Source organism: Triturus cristatus, chromosome 6, assembly GCF_964204655.1.
Source record: "Triturus cristatus chromosome 6, aTriCri1.1, whole genome shotgun sequence".
Taxonomy (NCBI): Eukaryota; Metazoa; Chordata; class Amphibia; order Caudata; family Salamandridae; genus Triturus; species Triturus cristatus.
In genome coordinates, this window is record NC_140589.1 from 1,090,383,930 (window position 1) to 1,090,405,628 (window position 21,699).

Below are 21,699 nucleotides of genomic sequence, written 5' to 3' on the forward strand. Positions count from 1 at the left end.
TATTGCTTCATATTAATCTTGTGGAATTGCGTGCAATACATTTGGCTCTCAAGGCGTTCTTTCCTTACCTTCGCAGTCAGTCGGTTCAGGTCCTGATGGACAATACTACCGCGATGTGGTACATCAATAAACAGGGAAGAGTAGGGTTGTATCGTCACTGCAGAGAGGCTGTGCAACTCTGGTCCTGGGCTCAGTACTATCAGATTTGCGTGATTGCGAATCATCTGGCCGGAGTGCTGAATGTGCGTGCGGACAATCTCAGTCGGCAGTACTCAGCCGATCACGAGTGGTGTCTCCATCCGGAGGTGGTTCATCGCATTTTCAGGATGTGGGGGTTTCCTCGGTTGGGCCTATTTGCCACTCACGACAACGTATACTGCCCATTGTTCTGCAGTCTCCAGTATCCGATGTGGGGAGCGTTTGGGGACGCGTTTCACATAGATTGGGACTCAGAGCTTCTTTAACCCAATACCCTTGATTCCTCTAGTTCTGAGGAGGATTTGTCAAGACCGAGCCCAAGTCATGTTGATTGCCCTGGATGAGCTAAGAAGGGTGTGGTACACAGACCTTCTTTACCTCTCATTGCACCCTCTGTTCTCTCTCCCTCTCAGGGCAGTCCCTCTCTCGCAGTCGCAGGGGCAGGCTCTACAACCCCAGCTCCAGTGCTTATACCTTCATGAATGGAGATTGAATGGGGCAACCTGAGTTCTTTCTCTCTCTCCCGTCGGATGTGGTGGATGTTATTTTATCGGCCAGAAATCAATCCACCAAATCTGTCTATTCTGGTAGGTGGGCCACATTTGTAAAGTGGTGTGGAGAGAGATCAGTTGATCCATTGCGTGCCCGATTGTCTGATATTTTGAGTTTCTCTCTTTCCCTTGCACAACAGGGTTGTGCAGTAGCTAGTGTTACTGGCTACTTGTCTGCCTTCTCGGCTTTTCTCTGTTTGCCAGACTAACCCTCTTTATTTAAATCTCTCATAGTCTTGAGATTCCTCACCAATAAGTTTCCTCCCACTCCCTTTATCATGCCTCAGTGGAATTTGAATGTAATTCTTTATTTTTTAATGGATTCTCGATTTGAACCCTTGCATAGTTGTTCTTTGTGATTCTTAGCTTTTAAGACAATATTTCTAATTGCAATCACTTCCGCTAGGAGGGTTAGTGAGCTGCATTTCATGCGGATAAGATAGTTCTTCAGACCAGAGCTACTTCCCTGCCTAAGGTGGTCGCACCCTTCCACCTGGGGCAATCTATCATTTTACCCTCCTTCTATCCTCCCCCTCACCCTTCTAAGGAGAGAATTCACCGTCTGGACCCCAAGAGGGCGATCAGCTTCTACCTGGATAGGATTAAAGACTTCAAGTTGGACAACCAACTCTTTATCGGATATGTGGGCAAGATGAAGGGCAAGGCTGTCCACAAGTGACCTCTGTCCAGGTAGATCATCCTCTGCATCAAGATCTGCTATGCCTTGGCCAAGAAGGAGCCTCCTGAAGCTATTTGAACTCATTCCACTAGAGCTTGAGTTGTCTTCTTCGGCTTTAGCTTGAGGTGTCCCTGTTGTAGACATCTGCAAGGCAGCAACTTGGGCCTCTCTCCACAGTTTCGCAAAGCATTATTGCTTAGACTCGTAGGTGAGGAGGGACGGCCACTTTGCACATTCTGTGCTGTAATGTTTTTTGGTATAGATAGGCAGGCACCCTCCTCCAAGAGCGGGACTGCTTGGGGATTCAATTCATAAGGTGAGGAATCCACAGGCAGATGTATCCATCAGAAGTTACTTACCTTTGTTAATGCTTTTTCTGGTGATTAAAGTATCTGCCTGTAGTTTCCTCACTGTACCCACCCGCCTCCCCATGGCCTGCCTGTTTATACTGAAAAGCAGTTGACATGTCATTTTTGTATTTTGTTAAGGTTTATTTGAAATAATGTGATACTTGTCACTAGGAAATGCCTATATATTAGAATTTCCAGTTTTTCTTATTTTCTGTATACTGTGTATACTTGTGGAAATGTTGTCGGTTCATACGTTCGTCTCGAAGGCACGAAACAAATGGGTGGAACTGACATCAGCACGCCGACGAGGTGGTCTTATGGCTCCGATGACGTCAATCGGAGTGGCCTGCGGAGCCGTTTTATTGTGACGTCCTCGTGGGAGAGCTATGGATAAAAGTTTCTGTGGAATGCTGCGCATGGTGTAATTCATAAGGTGAGGAATCCACAGGCAGATACTGTATCCACCAGAAAAAGCATTACCGAAAGGTAAATAACTTGTTCTTTAGGGGTGAAGCATGAATTACCAATGCCACTCCCCCAACGGAGGGTGCACCATTGTGCTGCCTACTTGAATTGCACGGCTAAACAACAGAGCTCCATATCCGGGACTGCAAGTCCTCCTCCTTTGACATAGAGAGACGCAGCTTGCCCAGTGCAATACGACGGCGTTGCTACACCATATGAACTGGGCCAGATAGGCTGTCTATTTCTCTAAATGATGACCAGGGGATCCAGACCGTCAGTGTGACAAAAAAATAAAGCAAACTAGGTAAAAATATAATTTTTGTTAATGCGATTCTACCCAACATCGAGATAAGGAGGGACAGCCAGAAGTGTGTTGAAAGGTGCAAAAAAAGGAGAGGTAAGCCTTTAATATTACTCTTTATCAGCTCTACTTCAGAGTGATAGACATTGACAATGCGATACCGAAATGTTAGGGGTTCCCACCTTAGAGGATTGGGGCACACATGTGTGCAACATATAATGGAAATACATTGGACTTATCCCAGTTAACCTGTAACCCAGAATTCCAAACTCTGATAGCATTGTGTTGGCTCACTCAATGTCAGTGTGCATCCCTTGAGTGTAGAGGAGGAGATCATCCTCATTAAGGGAGCTGTATAGAGGCGAGTTCCCAGCATGTAGCCTGTGGTAGTTGTGTCCGGTATGGTGTATGGGAGCCAGAACCTCCATTGTCAGGGCGAATAATTAATAACTGTGCGAATGGACAACCCTGATGTGTACCCCTCTTAATTGCACACGGCGGAGAGAGAACAGGGCCACTTTTCACATGGTCACTGGGTGTGTGTAAAGGAGGCGAGTCCAACCCAAAAAGCTGTTCGTCAGTCCCATACTAGCCATGGTGGCATAGAGCTAGGGGCCAGCACAGTGAATCGCAGGCCTTTTCTATATCCACAGCCACTACTATGGCTTTCGGGTATACGGGAGGCATAGTTTGCATGACTTGAATTAGTTGATGAATATTACTTGCAGTAGGAATGAAGCCCAATTGATGTACATGCACAAGATCTTGAAAATGGGGTAGGGGCCTATTTACTTGGTTGTGCTCAATATTTTGTAATCTCCGCCCTGGGAGAATTCCTTGTTAGTAACATACCCGACAGGAATAGGGCCTCCGTCCATCCTGATAGTAGTGGTAGTATAGACAGGCCACACGGCAAACAAAGAAGGCAGACAAAACAGCAAAGGGGACCAGTACATCTCTTATAATATTTTCCACAGTGCCAGGGAAGACTTTTGGGAGAACTGCACTAGAATCCGATCTGAGGTCATTCTCAGGATCATCACTAGAATCCTGTATCACAGACATTCAAGTAGCCCTCCAGTCAGGTGAGCGTCCCACCAACGCTGCGACAGCAAGGGCCTGAGCCCGCCTATCGCCCACCTGATGTGGGGTGCGAGTGTCCGTGCTTATGCGGATGCAGCCCTTTGCGCTTGGTAGTCTCCAAGGGGGCCTCCTAAAGGGCCTGATCTGGGCATCCATCGTAAATATCGAGCCAATTGCAGGCATCCACCGAACTTTCAGAAGACGTAGTTTGTCGTTCCAGGTGATTGCATATTATAGCCGGAAACAGGCAATAGGGTATAGAGAGGTCTCGCAATCACTTCAGGGGCATAATGGAGGCTGTTTGTCTTTGCTTGGCTGCCGTATAATCGGTGAATGTAAAGGCTTTTGCACTCTCCACCTAGAAGGGGCCCACTGTGTGGGCCTGTGGCAGCAAGTAGTCATGGTCCCGGAAATGGAGGCGGGCCACCACCTGTCGCCTGGGGGTGGAAGTTGTGCCAGCACCCTATAGGCCCTTTCAAGTGCATTGACTTTTGCTAGGCACTCCGGAGCTACTGCCTCCTGAAGCCAGTCCTCAAAATAGGTGAGCATTGATGTACCCTCAATGTTTTCCGGGAGGCCAACTACTCTGACGTTACGTCTGGCTCTGCCTTCTTGGTCCTCAATCTGAGCCTCTAGTGTTTTTTCGTGCTGAGCTATGTTAGTGCGTCGTGAAGTATGAGAGTTCATGATAGGTGATATCTCTGCTACTGTGGCCTCGACTGAGCGGACTTCTTTGCCATGCAATATGTGAAATGGTAGCACTCTCATTATAAAAGGTGGGGCTGAAAAATTAAAATTTTCTGTGTAGGTGCCATAATTTCTTAGGTTGAGGTCCAGAATCTGGCACTACCTTAATGGTTCAAGATTAAGTGCATGCAGACTTCATAGCTTTCTTCGTGTTAACAGATCTCTGCAGCCCTTTCCATACCCGTGAATATATAGCTATGAGGCTAATATGGAACACAAATGAATTAATGAAATGATTGCTTTAGGAAGTTAGGTACTCTTAAAGAAAAAAAATGGAGAAGAAAAATGTGACGAAGAAAGAAAGTCATGCAAGAAAAAAAACAGTAGAGAATTAAAGAAGGGTGGGGAAAAAATAATAGAGGTGGGCAAAGAGAACAAAGGAAGAAGAGGAAAAAAACCTACAAGGTAAAGAAGGAACAAAGAAAGGAGAAAGAAAGGAACAGATGAAAGAAAGAAAAACAATAAATGAAGGAAACCAGGAGAAGGAACAGAAAACGTATAAAAAGGAGAGAAGAAAAAATAAATGAGGAACAGAGGATAGAAGAAACTGAAAAAGGAACCAACTATAGGAGAAGAATAAAGTAGTAAAGCAGGGGAAACCAAGGAACGACTAAGGAGAAAGAAGCGATAGAAGGAATAAATGTGAAAGGGAATCTAGGTAAGGAGAGAATTATAGAGGATTGTAAGAAAAGAGCAAGCATGATAGCACTTGAAAGAGAGATTAAAAATAGAAAGAAAGAAAGAAAGGCAGTAAAAGAAACAACATGGAAGAAAAGGAAAGAGGAAAAAAGGATGAGAGAGAAACAGAAAAATGAAAGACAGATTTAAGTGTAATGCAACTCTCCTCTAATTATTTTACTGCCAGTGAATTTAAAGACGCGAATCACTTACTAAGCCTCATCACAATGAATGCTAGATTTTGGCTGGGTGAAATATTTCATATAAAGTAGCAGCACAACATTGTTTATTTAAGAATGGTTAGCTGCATTTTGCTCTAGCACGGTCACATTTCCCTGTCTCACAGCTTTATAATCCTAAAAAGGACAGACAAGTAGTGAGCTACTTCAAGACAGTCTGCGAGCTACGGGTAGCTTGGTTGGTTGGAGGCTCTTGCTTTAAATACAACAGTCTACTCTCCTTCACACTCAACGGGATAAAAAAAATCAATGCTTAAACGTAAGACTCAATCCAATAAAAACTGAAATTTTACTAAAATCAACAAATAAATTGTTCTTCACTTTTCAAGAGTAGCTGGAATACTTCTCTCCTCTGAACTACAATCTGGCCATTGTGGAGAATGCCAAATCACCTATCTTTATTCTTGACAACCACCTGGACATTTAGAGAAAAATCCGGGCCATGGCCACAAGTGTACATCACCAGCTAATACTGCTCTGGGGCATCAAACTGTTCATTCTTGAGTAGGACTTCAAATCTCTGATACAGGTTTGGATCTTTCCACACTAGATTATGTCAATTAACTCCTCACTGGTTTCCCTAAGTGCATATAGCCACCCCTGAGAGCAGTGCTCCACAAAGCTTCCCACTTTGAGACATGCCTCAAGAAATTCTACCACACCTCTATTCTGAGTACCCTGTTAGAGGTTCCCCATCGAAGCACAAGCCTAATTTAAGGCTGCATGAATCACTTGCAAAGTCCTCCACACCCTCCTTTCAGGTTGGAAAATTGAAAGTCTCTGGCACTCAACGAGAATCAAGTAACACAGAATTCCTCCTGCTTAAACCTCTGACAGGCAAACAAGAACGCTATATGAAAAAAGCATTCTCAGGGAGTGCAACAAGTCCCTGTCTGTTTTATATATATATATATATTTTATTTTATTGTATTTTTTTTATTTTTAACAGTATAGCGAAACAGCTAAAGGTCGCAAAGGCCAGATGCAAATATATAATATTTTTTTTTTTAACCAGTAGCTAGCTAAAGCGGTCTCACAGGCGGTCTCAAAGGCAAGACCTAAAAATCAAGCATGCATGATGCAGTTCTGTGTTTTGGAGGCAACCACCCTTTTTTCAATGTTCCACACGTACTCCGATTTTAAAATATTACTTATTGCTGTGCAGTTCAGAAAGTGGTTGTTTAATCTGTAAATGCACTGCTACAAGTTTGGACATTTGGAAACCGCCATAATGGAGGGTGTGACTGTGCACACGCCACCAGTAAGCTCTATAATGTTCAATCCTAATTGCATCCACCAGAATGAGTCATATCAAAATGTTGTATTTTAGCATTAGAATTACAAAATTTGCATCACACACAAGATGGAATACAATTTTACACCCAGAAATGTTGTTTAATTCCTTGTTAAATTACTCAGAAAAGGTCTAAATTGATTCTCTCCGAATTACAGGTGGTACGTTTTGTGAAGAAAAGATTCAAACAATTATGTACGAGAGGTGGAAAAAAGTCATAATGTTTGGAACTAGACCTGAATTTGCAGTCCCATCTCCAGCTGACTTAAGCTGTTTGCTGCCTGAAGGTAATTACAAATTGTTATATTCCCACTGAACTGTGACTTCGTGTTTTTCAGTTTTGCTTATTCTTTTGAATTAGTTGCCTAAACCTAAATTGTCCTTTTTATTTCCACTTCAAAAAATGCATTACTTTTCTTTCACTTCTAATATCAAAAAGTACTGTTTACAATAATTGTTTACCAAAATAGATAATATGTTTAAACACTAGTATTCTGAATACATAATTCCAGTGGTAAATAACTCGTATGTTCCTGGGAGGGCTCTCGGATCGGAAAAACAGTGTTTTCTTGTTATCGCCCATTATAAATTCACAAGATGATCTAGGTCCCAAGCTCTAGAATGCTCTGCATTAGATCTCGTTGTATATAAAAATGTAAAGAATTCCACCAAAACCTAAAAACCTTTGTTTTTCCAAGACCTCTGATGGCACTACTTTCAGTACTCCTAATGCCATGAGGACCTTTGCCCAACGTGCCCTTTATAATAAAATATATATATATATACATTTTTGCTTGAATGAAATGCAATTAAAATATCTTACAGTAACTTTGTTGATATCTACATCTGAAAGAAACACATAGTGAGAGATTCCTTGCCTTAGAATTACCCCCAGGCGTCAGACTGAATCCGGAAAGTTTTCAGTAGCAGTACCCCTGCGCGTCGGTAGGTGGTGTCGTGCGGCTCTGCGTCCGTCCTTGGCATTTTGGTCGCCGAGATGACGTCGCGGGCGCTGATGTCAGTTCTTTCTTTTTCTGCGCCAGAAAGCACAGATCCGGGAAGAGCAGGTACCCCCAGTCATTTTTCAGACTTTTTGAGGCTTTTTGTCTAAATTTTTTCATCGAGTCTTTGACCCCTAGTGCAGTTAGGATGCCCGGCTTTAAGTCCTGCGAGGACGGTCACCATATGATGTCGGTGACGGACCCACACCGTGTGTGTCTTTTCTGCCTGGGGCGCGACCACAACCCCAAGTCGTGCCCCGACTGCCGGGCCATGGCGCCGAAGTCTTTGTGGGAATGGTCCCGAAAGCTGCTGGAGGCCAGGCAGTCGGCTCCACGCCGTTTGAGGTCCCAGTCCCGTGGGAGGTCAAGGGACCGTGCGCGGAGTCATCACCATCAGTCTTAAGGATCAAAGTCTTCGCACTCGAGGTCAGGTAAGGCGAAGCACAAGAAGTCGAAGAAACGTAGTCGTTCTTTGACTTCCCCTCGCCGGTTACGCGACACGGCTGTGGGTGTGGGTGCTTCCTCCCCCGCAGCTCCGGCTGAGCCTACAGTGTCGCCGCTGGCCTACCTGCCTTTCCCGGGTCCGTCGGCAACTCCGGCCTAAATACAGGAATTCCTGTCACCCATGGCTTGCCTCGTTGGGCCGTCTGGTCCCGCTGGTGCCCTTTCGGGCCCCGCGATCCCGACACGGGGTTCTTGCCTTTCATCGCCGGTGGTTCCGGCGTCGCTGCCGGCTCCGGCCTCAGCTCCGCAGGACCCCCCTGGATCCAGGCCTGGATCCGAATCGACACCGGTTGACCTTCTAACACTTTCACCGACGTCGACCCCACCGGCACCACTTACGACGTCGCCAGCTACTTGGCATGAGGATGACGCCGGCCCCGGTTTCAGCCCCAAGTGGACGCGATGTCGATGCCATTCTCGACGTTGCTCAGGGATTTCTATCCCCATGTCCCTGCTCCTTATTTTAGGCCAGTTGAACAGCCTGAGGAGGAAGGGGAGGGCTGGGAGGGCTCTGAGGACCCTTTTGCAGCTGATTGCGAGTATGTACAGGACTGGGCAGAGGAGTTGGGGGAAGCCAGTGGTCTGGATACCTCACCAGACCTTGGCATGCTGTCTCCTCCTACCGTGGCTACGGGGGAGGGTGCTAGTTGTGCGTGGTGTTGCGTAGTGCGGCCGAGGCCCTACACTTCATGCTCCCTACTGTGGCCGTCAGGACTAACCTCCTAACAGAAGTGCTTCAGCCAGCAGCTACTTCTGCGGAGCCGCTGCTTCCCTTCAATGAAGCACTTTCTTTTGGGCACCTGGTCCAGACCCACCACAGGGGCTCCTGTGGATAGGAACGTGGCCCGACGCCATCGCCCGGCTCCGTGGGACCCCATTTTCCTCTTCCAACACCCCACGAGCTTGGTTGTCCAAGCCTCTGCTTTCCCAATCGCCTTCCCTTCCGCACCACCGAATAGGGAATCCAAGAAACTGAATCAGTTCGGAAAGAAGATTTTTTCTTCCGCCAGTTCTGCTCTGCGGTCCGTGAACACCGAATGCATCTTGGGCCGTTATTCTCACTCTCTGTGGGATACGGTGGCACAAGTGCTGCCTCAGTTTCCGAAGGAGGCTCGGACAGCTCTCCCCCAAGCTGTTGCAGAGCGGGAGACGCAGCTAAGTTCATGATTCCTTGTGGCCTAGACACCGCCGACTCACTGGGCAGATCGATAGCAACGACGGTGGCGGTGAGACACTACACCTGGTTGAGGACAACTGGATTTTGGGGGATGTCCAAAGCACACTTATGGACATGCCTTTTGATGACCGTCGCCTCTTTGGCGACTAAGCAGACAGTGCGTTGGAGTAGTTTAAGGACTCACGGGCTATGGCCAAGTCCTTGGGACGCTCTGCATCCCGCCCTCCTCTGCCTTCTACTTTTCACTCCTTTCGTGGCACCGGAAGGGGCGCCCCGCAGCGTTCGCAACAGAGCCACAAGCCTGCGCAGCAACAATCCCAGCGCGGCCGGGGACGCAGGTTCGGCTGTGACGGACCAAGGGGCCAGCGGGCGGGTCAGTCCACCTCCACCCCGGCCACTACTGCCTCCAAACCTTCCTAGTCTGAACTTTCAGGCCCATCAAACACCAGTGGGTGGCAGGCTTTGCCATCACCTCTCCCACTGGCACACCATAACATCGGACAGGTGGGTTTTAGAGAGAGTCCGAAGGGGCTACTCCCTCCCCTTGGAGACTACCCCTCCAGCCATGCCACCTCAGTAACACCGCATGTCGGGGGAGCACTTGGTGCTCCTTCAGCAGGAAGTTGCGGCCTTCTGGGTCAAGGGTGCCATCGAGCCGGTTTTGACGCAAGAAGTAGGTCGTGGTTGCTATTCCCACTACTTTCTGGTGCCAAAGAAGGACAAGGGCCTGTGTCCTATCTTAGACCTCCGGAATGTCAATCGCTTCCTCCACAAAGAGAAGTTCAAGATGCTCACTTTGGCTCAGGTCTTGTCTGATCTCGATCCACTAGACTGGATGGTAGCGCTGGACTTGCAGGATGCTTACTTCTACATCCCAGTCCTGTGGGCCCACCGGCTTTCCCTACGGTTCACGGTAGGCCACGAGCACTTTCTGTTAACCGTGCTTCATTTTGGCCTTACCAGTGCCCCTCTGGTGTCCACGAAAGTGATGGCGGTGGTCGCAGCTCATCTGGACAGATCAGGGGTTTCAGTCTTCCTCCATCTCGACGACTGGTTGTTGAAGGCGGACTCAACCCAGACAGTCGTCTCCCACCTCCAGACTACGGCCGACGTCCTGCATTCACTGGGGTTCTCCATCAATGTGTCGAAATCGCACCTGATTCCCTCTCAGAAGTTTCTATTTATCGGAGCGGTTCTGGACATGGAGCATTTCGGGTCTATCCTCCCGAACAGCAAGTCCGGGATATTAGGGCTCTGATTCCAATCTTTCAGCCCTTGTCCCGGGTTTCGGTCAGGGAGACCCTGAGGCTGCTGGGCCTCATGGCCTCCTTCATCCTGCTGATCGATCATGCCAGGTGGCATATGCTGGTTCTGCAGTGGGACCTGACGTTCCAGTGGGCGCAGCACCAGGGGAACCTGTCCGATCACGTCCAGGTCTCGGAGGGCACTGCATGACAATTGCAGTGGTGGCTCACGAACCGGCATTGGGTTGATGGTTCACTCTGACGTGGTGCAAGGTCTCTTTCTGCAGTGGGGAGAGCCTTGGTTAGATATATTAGCCACCGAAGAGAACGCGCAATCTCATCAGTTCTGCGCGTTGGAATTTCCAAGGCGGCACTAGCTCAGCGTCGCTTTTCGTCGCGAGTGGAGTTGCGTCTGTTGTACGCCTTTCCGCATATACCACTTCTGCCCAGAGTGCTGAAGAAGATCTGGGGCTACCGGGCACAAGTCATTCTTGTGGCCCTGGACTGGGCTTGAAGAGTATGGTATTCCGAGCTACTCAGTATGAGCATCGATCAGACTGCCTCTTCGGAAGGATCTTCTGTCGCAGCAGCGGGGGACGGTCCTCCACCTGAACCTGTCCAGCCTCCACCTCTTTGCGTGGAGATTGAGCAGCGGCAGTTGATAACTTTCGACTTGCCTCCTGAAGTTTGTGATGTCATTCTGGCAGCCACGCGTCCCTCCACTAAAGTGGTATACGCCTGCAGGTGAAACAAGTTTGTGGCATGGTGCACAGCAAAGGCTGTGGATCCCCTTTCTGCCCCTCTTTCAGAAGTCCTTTTGTTCTTTATTTCTTTGGCCCGACAGGGCTCTGCTCTGTGCACTATCAAGGGCTACCTTTCTGCTATTTCTGTCTTTCTCAGGCTCCCTGATCAGCCCTCTCTTTTCTCAAAGGCATTACACACCTTTTTCCTACTAGTCCTTTTGTGATGCCACAGTGGGACTTGAATCTGGTTCTTACATACTTGATGTGCGCTCCCTTTGAGCCCCTTCACAACTGTCCTTTTCGTCTCCTGACCTTGAAGACTGCCTTCCTGGTGGCCATCACCTCCGCTAGGTGAGTGAGTGAGCTCCAGGCTCTTTCTTATAAGCCTCCTTTTCTATTGGTTCATCCGTACAAGGTTGTGCTCGGGCCCCGTCCTTCCTTTTTGCCAAAAGTTGTTACGGCCTTTCACATTGGGCAGACTACTACCTTGCCCACCTTCTTTCTGCCTCCGTATCCTTCCAGAGAGGAAGAGAGGCTCCACCGTCTGGACCCAAAACGTGCGCTCTCATTTTATCTCAACCGCACACAACAGTTCCTGGTGGATGACCAACTCTTTGTTGGCTACGTTGGCACCAAGAAAGGTCGGGCGGTACACAAGAGGACTATCTCCCGCTGGGTTGTCTTGTGTATCAAAGCCTGTTACTCTTTGGCTAAAAAAGAACCTCCGGTGGGCTGCGTGCTCATTCCACTAGAGCTACTGCAGCTACTACTGCATTGGGACGTGGTGTCCCCCTGCAAGACATCTCTCAGGCAGCCACGTGGGCCTCGCTGCACACGTTTACTAAGCATTATTGCCTGGACAGCCAAGTCCGGAGAGATGGCTTCTTTGGCCGTTATGTTCTCCGGGACTTCTGGTGTGATCTTAGTTCACAGACTCACCGCTGGGGTTGATATTGCTGGGGTATCTATTCTAAGGTAAGGAATCTTATCACTGTGTTTCTTTCAGATGAACAAGTTACTTACCTTCAGTAACAATATATCTGTAAGAAATATTAGTAGTGATGGATTCCTTACCGCCCCACCCATCCTCCCCTTTCTGCGAACTGATTTCTAGGGTTAAGGTCATCCCTTTCAGGGCCCTAGTTTCAATGCACCAGTGGTCAGTATCTTGCATGGCTCTGCGTTCCTGGCACGGAAAGTCGTGTACAGAACTGACGTCAGCGTACGTGGGCGGCCTCTCAGTAGCGCCTGTGACGTCATTTCGGCGACCACGACGATGATGACGGACGCGGAGCCGCACAACGCCACCTACCGACGTGAAGAGGTACTGCTGACGAAAATTTTCCAGATCCAGTCTGACGCCTGGGGGTAATTCTTAGGTAAGGAATCTATCACTACTAATGTTTCTTACAGATATAGTTTTACCGAAGGTAAGTAACTTGTTCTGTTGTAATACTCACAGACATAGATATTGACAGATCATCTTTCCTTTGCTCTCATAGTTATTAGTCAACTTGACTTTCAAAGTGCCATAACAGCAAGCAAAAAACTCTGTTTTGCTTAATTTTAAGTGACCTAACACAGTATCTCCAATTTGCTCACTGTGAACCTTTGTAATATTGTGTAATGACCCCTAAAAATTAATTGGTACAATCTTGAGCTACTAAATACAAAAATTATTTACCAGTCATTTCTGGTTCATTGGTGACTCGGAAGACGTGGTGTCATAGAAAAGAAAGAGGCTAAAGAAAAACCAGAGGAATGGTGGTGGACAGACTAAAGAAATTAGACCTGGAGAGGAAGAGAAACTGTTCCAGAGGAAGAAGGGAAGGGCAAGGGCATAGCCTAATGGACAAAAATCAGCCTATGGCAATACCATACACCCTAAGTTGGACTGGGCAATCAGAAGAGTGCAATTTCAGGAACAGATTGTTAAGGAATACAAGTGGAAAAACCCATGAGAAACACTGTTCCTAACTCAGTCTTGTCCCACTGTGAGACAGTGCCTCCATGGTAGACTTATCCAGATAATCTCTTTCAGTGAAGCACCCTCCCGGTTGGTGTATACAGATGTCAAATACTGACAGGAATGCAGGAAATCGACCCATAATAACCTTTCTTCCCCCGATTATGATCCATATTTCGGGTAGGATCACACTGGTCATATTACACTGTGAGAAACTACTCTGAGGTATTTATCGAGTTTTAGCTCCGTCCTCCTCTTGGGAAAACTCAGAGTGAGGAAATAGTTAAACTCTTGCACAAAGAAAGGGGCTGGTCTTTCTTAACCAATCGGTGGTTTCAATATGAACAGTTATTAGGAGTCTTATACCAATTTTTCTGACTGCCTCTTTTCTGAGAAAACTCAGAGTGAGGAAATAAAGAAAAGGGCTGGTTACCCTCAGCCAGTGGAAGGTTTCGCCTCTTCAGCACCACGTCAGCACGTGCAGGCTGAACGCAGACTGACACGGAAGCGAGAGCCACCAAAAGACTCTCCTTGACCGGAGACACAGCATCACTAGGATCCCGGAAGAGACAACCCACAGGTAACCAGTCAGGCAGCTGACCTTGACGCAGTGAGCACAATATGAGCAACAGCTTAGCCGAACATTTAAACTCCCAAGCTGCACAGCAATTAATGCCCTTGTTCTTATATTTCCGTGTAAACACAAACAGTGTGTGACAACAGGCACCGCCTCCCTGCCAGGATCTATGCTTCGGAAAATCTTTGTAACACTAGTAGGTGTTTCCTAAAATGTCTTGCATTTATGAAATAGGATTTTTCACTAATGATGATCACGTGCCAACTTGATTTTTCCTGCTTAACAATCCGATTTTACTGAACACTGTTGTGCGCAAAATTGGTAAAAATAAAAGTAAAAAATGAAAATAAACACGTTACTTGAACGCCCATTCACATACAGGATGCACCCGTATTTTAGAAAAGACATATTGCATGTCAAACAAAGCGATCATAACACTCACGGTTGCTTAGATGAATAGCACTGGGCTGGAGGTGCATGGATCGCAGATTTGGCACCACTCCCCAGTAGCGTTTGTATGCTATTAATCCTTATATGTCGCAGTTTTTCTTCCAGAATACATTTTTTTAACTGACGGTGAAAATTCATAAGTTACGTATTCATTGCACTTATACACAGCGTGTGTTCTTAAAACACTGCAGATCTAGGCAAAATTCACCCCCAACCACTGGTCTTGAAGAAAGCCAATAAAATTGAAACAGATTGAAACATGTAGACCATTTCACTTTGACCACCTTCACTCTTTTAGGGCACGTGCAAGATTATTTCCGTGCGCTCTCGTTCAATAAGTCTTTTTAATCCTACCCCACGAACTGCATAATAAATCAATCTGGTATCCTGGAGGTAGTTTTAAACTTTCACATTCACGTTACTCACTTGTTCACAGCAAAACAAACCTGCTCCGCGGTATTCGGACGACAAAGCACACCCAGGAGGCATTCGTCCCCTAGGTGGGAACCCTATGAGGAAGCATGCTACCAACTAGTTTGGTAGGTGAGGGTTCTTTTATAAACCTAATGGGTTTTCTGTAAGGGAGGTTCCTTGGATAACTATAATCATTAGTCTATTCAAGCTAAATCCCTTCTCGTTGTTTGTTGAGCAAGCATCCTGGGAGATGAACGGGCCCTTCATTCTCTCCTCTCGCTCTCACTTGTTGAATACCCCAAGTTAGTTGGACATGCAGGCTAGAACCTTTATGCTTGTTCAATTTGGAGGAGATATTTGGTGAAGATGTTGACAATGCCTAGATTGTCATGCTCTCACAAGAAGTTGGTGTCACCACCTCTGCCATAGTTTCAAAAAGTATTCCAACCACAGCTCCTTGCAGCAGTAACCACCAAAGCGCATCTCTGAATGGGAAATTTCACCATACAACTGGATGCTGATCATCCTTTCAAAAATCACATGCTAGTGTTCTCACAGAATCCACTGTCACAGCCACCTGCTCATCATACTAAAACTAGGTAGCACCTCTTGCATCTGGAGCTTGAAGTCTGCATTCTGTTGGAGTTGCTTCAGTCGGTCGCCATGTTGAGGTTTATAGTCTAAAAAGATACTACCGAAGACTTCTGTACTGACCAATGTACCATTTCCTAACCAAAATATTATTTGAGATATATTATATGAGAGATGTTATTTTTGAATCAGTGAGAGGATCCAGGTTATGTTACAAACATTTTATAAGACATTTAGAATGTATTGAACAGAAGATCATGTTTGGTGGTCAGATAGTCGTAGGAAATGTCTGCGTTTGCTTTGCTGCTACAAACAGTTGTTCTACCTTTGTCTGAAGCTAATGTAAAAAAAAAAACTAATGTAATCATATTTATCTGGTTTCGGATTTGAGTTTCTGCAGAAGGTAAGAATACTTTGAGTATTATGGGGGCCATAACAGTAAAAATAATTTGGAGTCCTGCAGAAAATAGTTGTGAAAACATTGATTTTTTTACAGCATGGAATTGGCTTTAAATCTGACACTGATCATCCACGAATTAGGATAGTGTCTAGCTCTGGGTTTGATAGGCATGTAGTCTTCTGGGATATTGTAGCATTTTTGGCCTATTTAAGGTTGTGTTTTAGCAGAGGACTCGGAATGTGGGTGACTTGCTATTTCCAGGCTGTACCTCTTATTGGTAGTGAACCTGTCATTCTCTGAGGGGCAGTCCAAGAGATGGTCTACCCCAATAATATATGATATTGTGGTGCTTGTGGAATGTATCAAATTATCCTTTTTCAAATTGTTGGTTTCCATCTGTTCTCCTGCATAATGAGCAATGCATCAAATGTTCTTTATTATATTAGAAGGCATAATTAGTGTTGGCTATCTGGCAGCTTTAATGTAAAATTTAAAGAAAAGGTCTAGTAATAAAGCATTACAGTAACGTAATGAATGCCAGACTATATTTTGTCTGATTTCTGTGGCAACAGAAGATGGACAAATGGTGTTGAGTTTGCTAGAGGAGTACAACTTTGGGATATTAAATGGAAGAATGCCTGGAAAATTTTCTGCAAGGGCCTAGAATTGGCTGGCAGGCAAACCCACAGATATGCGCTGCCGCTAAGTGAGCGGCTCCATTCCCGTCCTACAACTCAGCTCGGTCTCGTCCCTTCTGGGTATGCGAAACCTGGCATGACGCCCTTGCGTTGGTCGCGGCTGTTCCGGGAATCACAAGGAGGACGGCTGCTATTGTCTTTCTGGGGTCTGGAAATCGCTGAGGAGGATGCTGGCAGTTGGCAAGTTATAACGCTTGATGAGCAGAATTAATTTTGGCTGCCTCTTGCTTCTTTTGGGGGAGTCGTCAAGTTATAGCACTTTAGGGGCAATACTGATTTTGGCTGCCTCTCGCTTCTTTGGGCGACGATAGCCCCAGCGTACCTCTGCTGAGTGGAGTCCTCGGTGCCTGCCTGCTGCGATGAATCACCTGGTACCATTACTATCTCTCTTGGTGGGTATGCTGAGTTGAGGAAGTTGGCCGGCCAATCTCCATCCTTACTGGAGCCAATACTACTAAGGAAGGCACCTTGAAGGTGGATTTTGTTTCTCTGTTTGTGTGCTTCTAACCAAGGATTTCCAGGCATTTAAGAGGCAACCAGGTTTCACACCAGGGGTAGCCACTCTAAGGATGTTATGGTTAGAAGGGCGCCCTGGTAGTGGGTTGCTCCTTAGTCCCCTCCCATTTAAAATCTGCTGAAGTCTGACCTAAAGGATTAAAAGAGTTCTTTTGTTTACTATGATGGGAAAAGTCTCAATTTTTCAAATCTTATGCTGAATGTGGGCAATGCCTCCGGCTTAAACACTAAGTCACGTACCTCTAAAATGAAGATGACATGAGAGGAGCAGTGGGTCCAATAATAGTAGGGGGGATTTCAACTATATTCAGGATCTAGCTAGGGACACCGCAAATAAAATAAAAATAAAAAAACAGTTAAAGCCATTTACTAAAAGGGTATTAGATTATCAACTAATTGATCCATGGTGCAGAGCCCATTCAGGAATGTCACAATGTACTTTTCTAGACAATTCCAGTCCGCTTCGGGTATAGATTACTTTCTTATTTCTCCTTCCCTTAGGTGTCTTGATTCTCAAATATGGGCTAACTCTTTTTCGGACCACTCAGCCATCAGTGTCAAGATAGAATTAGATGTAAGGTGAGGGGAAAGATCCAGGTGGCAGATGGATCGTCTCCATCTCTCTACTATGGAATGTCTGATAAATGTTTAAAAATGGATCAAAGAGTTTTTCCAGATTAATAAGGGCACCACAACTCTTTTTTCTGTGTGGGGTGCCTTCAAGGCATCTATCCGTGGGCAGATGGAGGCCTTTATGGCCGCTCAATCCAAATTGCGGCAGGTACGTATCTCTCAACTCCAACTTGCGTTTAATACCGCCGCTCAGATGATTGAGAGTTCACTGACCGCGCGAATGTCCGGGAACCTGCAGTTGGCTAGTGCTAAATATGAGGTAAGGGAATTCTTTGTTCTTGAAGAGATAAATAGCTCACTAACGTTCAACAACGAGTCTATGAACAAAGTCAGATGGTGGGTACATTTTTGGCTTGGTGATCTAGGGTGAAGCATGAAGCTGCATTAATTAGCGAATTGCAGGAACCTGAGCCAGGGGTTCTGGCCTTTGAAAAAGAAGAGGTTGCGAAAATCTTCCTTGCGTATTATAGGAAGTTATAGGCAACTAAATACACGGTTTCAAAAAAGAAGTAATACATCCGTATTTCTTTAATATTAATCTACCGGAACTGTCAAATATCCAGAAGAGAAATTAGTGGTCGATATCACAGCATCAGAAATTTAGCATGTTATAGCCTCAATGCCATCTGGAAAGGCCTGCAGGAATGATGGTCTTCCAATAGAGTTTTATAAAGTGTTTCAGGAAGAATGAATAACCTTTCTAGTCCAGCTCTTTAATGTGGTGAAAAATGGCGTTAGAGGTTCCACCAACATTTAAGGACTCGATTATTGTTAGTTTTGTTAAAAAGGGGAAGAATCTCCGTGACGTCAACTCAGATAGACCTATTAGTTAATTAAATTCTGATTATAAAATCTTAATAAAAGACTGGCCTAATAAATCACGCCTGTCTCCAATAAGGTCATTCATAAAGAACAGACTGGCTTCCTGCCAGGAAGACAAATGTCTTCCAATACAACCTTTTTAATACATGTAATTATTTTTTTTTTTTACACCAATCAGATACCCGCACTTACAATGATAGTAGAAGCTGAAAAAGAATTTGACCTTGTCAATTGGGATACTCCTTTCTTTTCTTTTTTTTTGCTCTTAAGAGGGTAGGATTTCCTAGCTTAATTATTAATATGTTCTATGTAGCTGGGCGCGCAGGCACAGATTTTTTTTATTTATTCTTGCATACCTGAAACTATATATATATATATATATATATATATATATATATAAATCGGGGAACTCGTTAGGGTTGGTTGTCCCTGATCGCCCATACTTTTTACTTTTTTCATTGAACCACTGGCAGCCAGAATAAGGGCAAATCTGGGAATTTAAGCTCCAATAGAAGACATGCCCAAACTCAAACTGTTTGCGGATGGTGTAATTTTATATCGTATGGCTGAAGAACAAAACATAAGAATGATTTTGGCCGAGTTAGAGCAGTTTAAATCTATTGGAGGGGTACAAAATAACTCCTAATAAAACTGATATTCTGATGTTCAACACTCCACGTCAAACTCTCCCTGGTATCTTTCAACACCCTGCGGTTTTGAATAATCCAATTTGATATGTGGGGGTTTACGTAACTAATTCTTACATCGGAAAGAAAAAGTTAGTTATAGAGTCCTTGTTTTAGGATTACCCCCAGGCGTCAGACTAGATCCGGAAAGTTTTTCGTCAGCAGTACCTCTGCACGTCGTAAGGTGGCGTTGGTCGGCTCCGCATCCATCATTGGCGTCGTGGTTGCCGGGATGACTTTGAGGTAGCTACTTAGATGCCGCCCTCGCGTGCTGACGTCAGTTTTTTCTTTTTCTGCACCAGCCAGCGCAGATCTCGAGAGAGCGATACCTCCAGTCACTTTTTGACTGAACTTTTTGAGCGACTTTTGTCAACGTCTTTTTGAGTCCTACCGACTCCTGATGCACGTACGGATGCCCGGCTTCAAGGCTTGCAGTTCCTGTACCCAACTGATGTAGGTGACTGATCCGCACCGCTTGTGCCTCTTTTGCCTGGAGCGCGACCATGACCTCAAGTCGTGCTCAGACTGCCGGACCATGGCTCTGAAGTCTTAGCGGGAGCGGTCCTGAAAGCTTCATGAGCGCCGGCCATCGGCTCCGCGCCGTTCAAGGTCACGGTCGCGAGGGAGGTTGAGGGACCGGTTGCGGAGCCATCCCCACTCGTCATCCTAGTCTTCGCACTCAGGGTCAGGTAAGTCGATGCACAAGAAGAAGTCGAAGAAGTATCGTCGCTCTTCGACTTCTCCCCGTCAGTCGGCTGACTCGATGAGAGATGCGGGCGGTGCCCCTCCCGTGGCTCAGTGTACGGAGCCTGAAGGGTCGACTCAGAGCTTCATTCCCTTCCCGGGACCCGGAGCGAACCCTGCCCAGCTTCATCAGTTTTATGAGGTGATGCATGCCATCTTTGGGCAGCCCGACTCCGCTGGCACGCCTTTGGGCCCGCAGACTTGGTTGGGGGCCCTAGGCCTTCCCTGCAGGCAGTTCCGGCCCCAGCACCACAGGGCCTCCATGGATCCAGACCTGGATCCGGATCGGTGCTGGCTAACCTCATTACACCTCCACCCACGCCGCTTCCTTCGCCACCACAACCGCACTTGACGCCGGTTGTGCCCCCAGCTGGCGTCGACCCCGGTCTCCATCCTGATGTGGACATGGAGTCGGAACGGCGTCACCCCACGCCGGATCCAGCGCTAAGTGGTGTCTTTTTGCCCCTGTTCACTTCTGCGGTCCCTTTCAGGCCAGATTGACACCTAGAGGACGAGGAGAAGGACTGGGAGGGTCAGGTGACCCTCTGATTAACCAGTTGGATTATGGCCCGGAATAGAGAGAGGACCTGGGTGATGCCAGTGGTCTCGATACCTCTCCAGACCTTGGCATGTTTTCTACTCCTACTGTGGCTACGGAGGGGGGAGCGTCCTATGCAGTGGTGTTGCATAGGGTGGCCGAGGCTCTCCACCTTGAGCTCCCTACTGTGGCGGTTAGGACTAACCTGACAGAGTTGCTTCGACCAGCAGCAAGCTCCTCGGAGCCCCTACTGCCGGTTAATGAAGCCCTAAACGACATCCTTTTGGGCACCTGGTCCAGACCCAACACGGGGGCTTCCGTGGATAGGATGATTGCCCGACGCCACCGCCCGGCTCCTGGTGACCCCTCTTTCCTCTCCCAACACACCACCCCTGAGAGCTTGGTGGTCCAAGCCTCTACCTCCAAGAGCACATTCCCTAATGCTCCACCAGATAGGGAATCCAAGAAGCTGGATCATCTTTGGAAGAAAATGTTCTCTTCCGCCAGCTTGGGACTGCGGTTGGTTATCACCGCATGTCTATTGGGCCGTTATTCCCACTCTGTGTGGGATACGGTTGCGCAAGTGCTGCCTCAGTGTCCGTAGGAGGCCCATACTGTACTCTCCCAGTCTGTTGCCGCAGGGAGGGACACAGCAAAGTTTACCATCCGCTGTGGACTGGATACTGCCGACTCTCTAGGCAGGACGATTTCCACGTCGGTAGCCCTTGGACGCTACGCCTGGATAAGATTGACTGGCTTTTCTGGGGATGTCCAGAGCAATCTTATTGACATGCCTTTTGATGTCCGCCTTTTCGGCGACAAGGCAGACAACGCTTTAGAGCGTTTAAAGGACTCACGGGCTACGGCCAAGTCCTTGGGCCTCTCCAACCGTCCTGCGCAGTCTGCTTTTCGCCCTTTTCGTGGCTACGGAAGGGGGTGCCCCACTACGTCCCACCCAGAGCGACAGGCCAACGCTAGTCCAACAAACTTCGAGAAGCTGGGGACGTGGGAACCACCGCTGTGGTTCTGGGAGCCAGCGAGCCAGCCAGTCCACCAACTCCCCCCCCCCCTCCCCCCCGTCCCCCCCCCCGCTTCTGCCTCCAAACCTTCCTAGTCTGACATTTCAGGCCCATCAAACGCCAGTGGGCGGCAGGATCTGCCAACACCTGCCCACTGGTGCACCATCACGTCGGACAGGTGGGTTTTGCAGATAGTCCGAAGAGGCTACTCCCTCCCCTTTGAGGCTACCCCTCCAGCTATCTCAGTGCCATCGCATGTCAGAGGATCATCTGGGCCTTCTCCAACAGGAAGTCATGGCTCTCTTGGCCAAGTGAGCCATCAAGCGCGTTCCTGCCCCAGAAGTAGGTCGTGGTTGCTGTTCCCACTACTTTCTGGTGCCCAAGAAGGACA

General features: G+C 47.1%; 1 protein-coding gene across 3 annotated transcripts in view; it reads left to right on the top strand.

The window, feature by feature from the left end:
* The window catches only part of LYST (lysosomal trafficking regulator), a 3,752,809-nt gene that overhangs the window by 1,626,178 nt on the left and 2,104,932 nt on the right, over positions 1 to 21,699 (top strand). For all 3 annotated transcript variants that reach the window (XM_085611970.1, XM_085611971.1, XM_085611972.1), the window contains one exon: positions 6,744 to 6,872. In XM_085611970.1, coding sequence (XP_085468096.1) covers positions 6,744 to 6,872 — 129 coding nt within the window. The remainder of the gene's footprint in view (positions 1 to 6,743; positions 6,873 to 21,699) is intronic.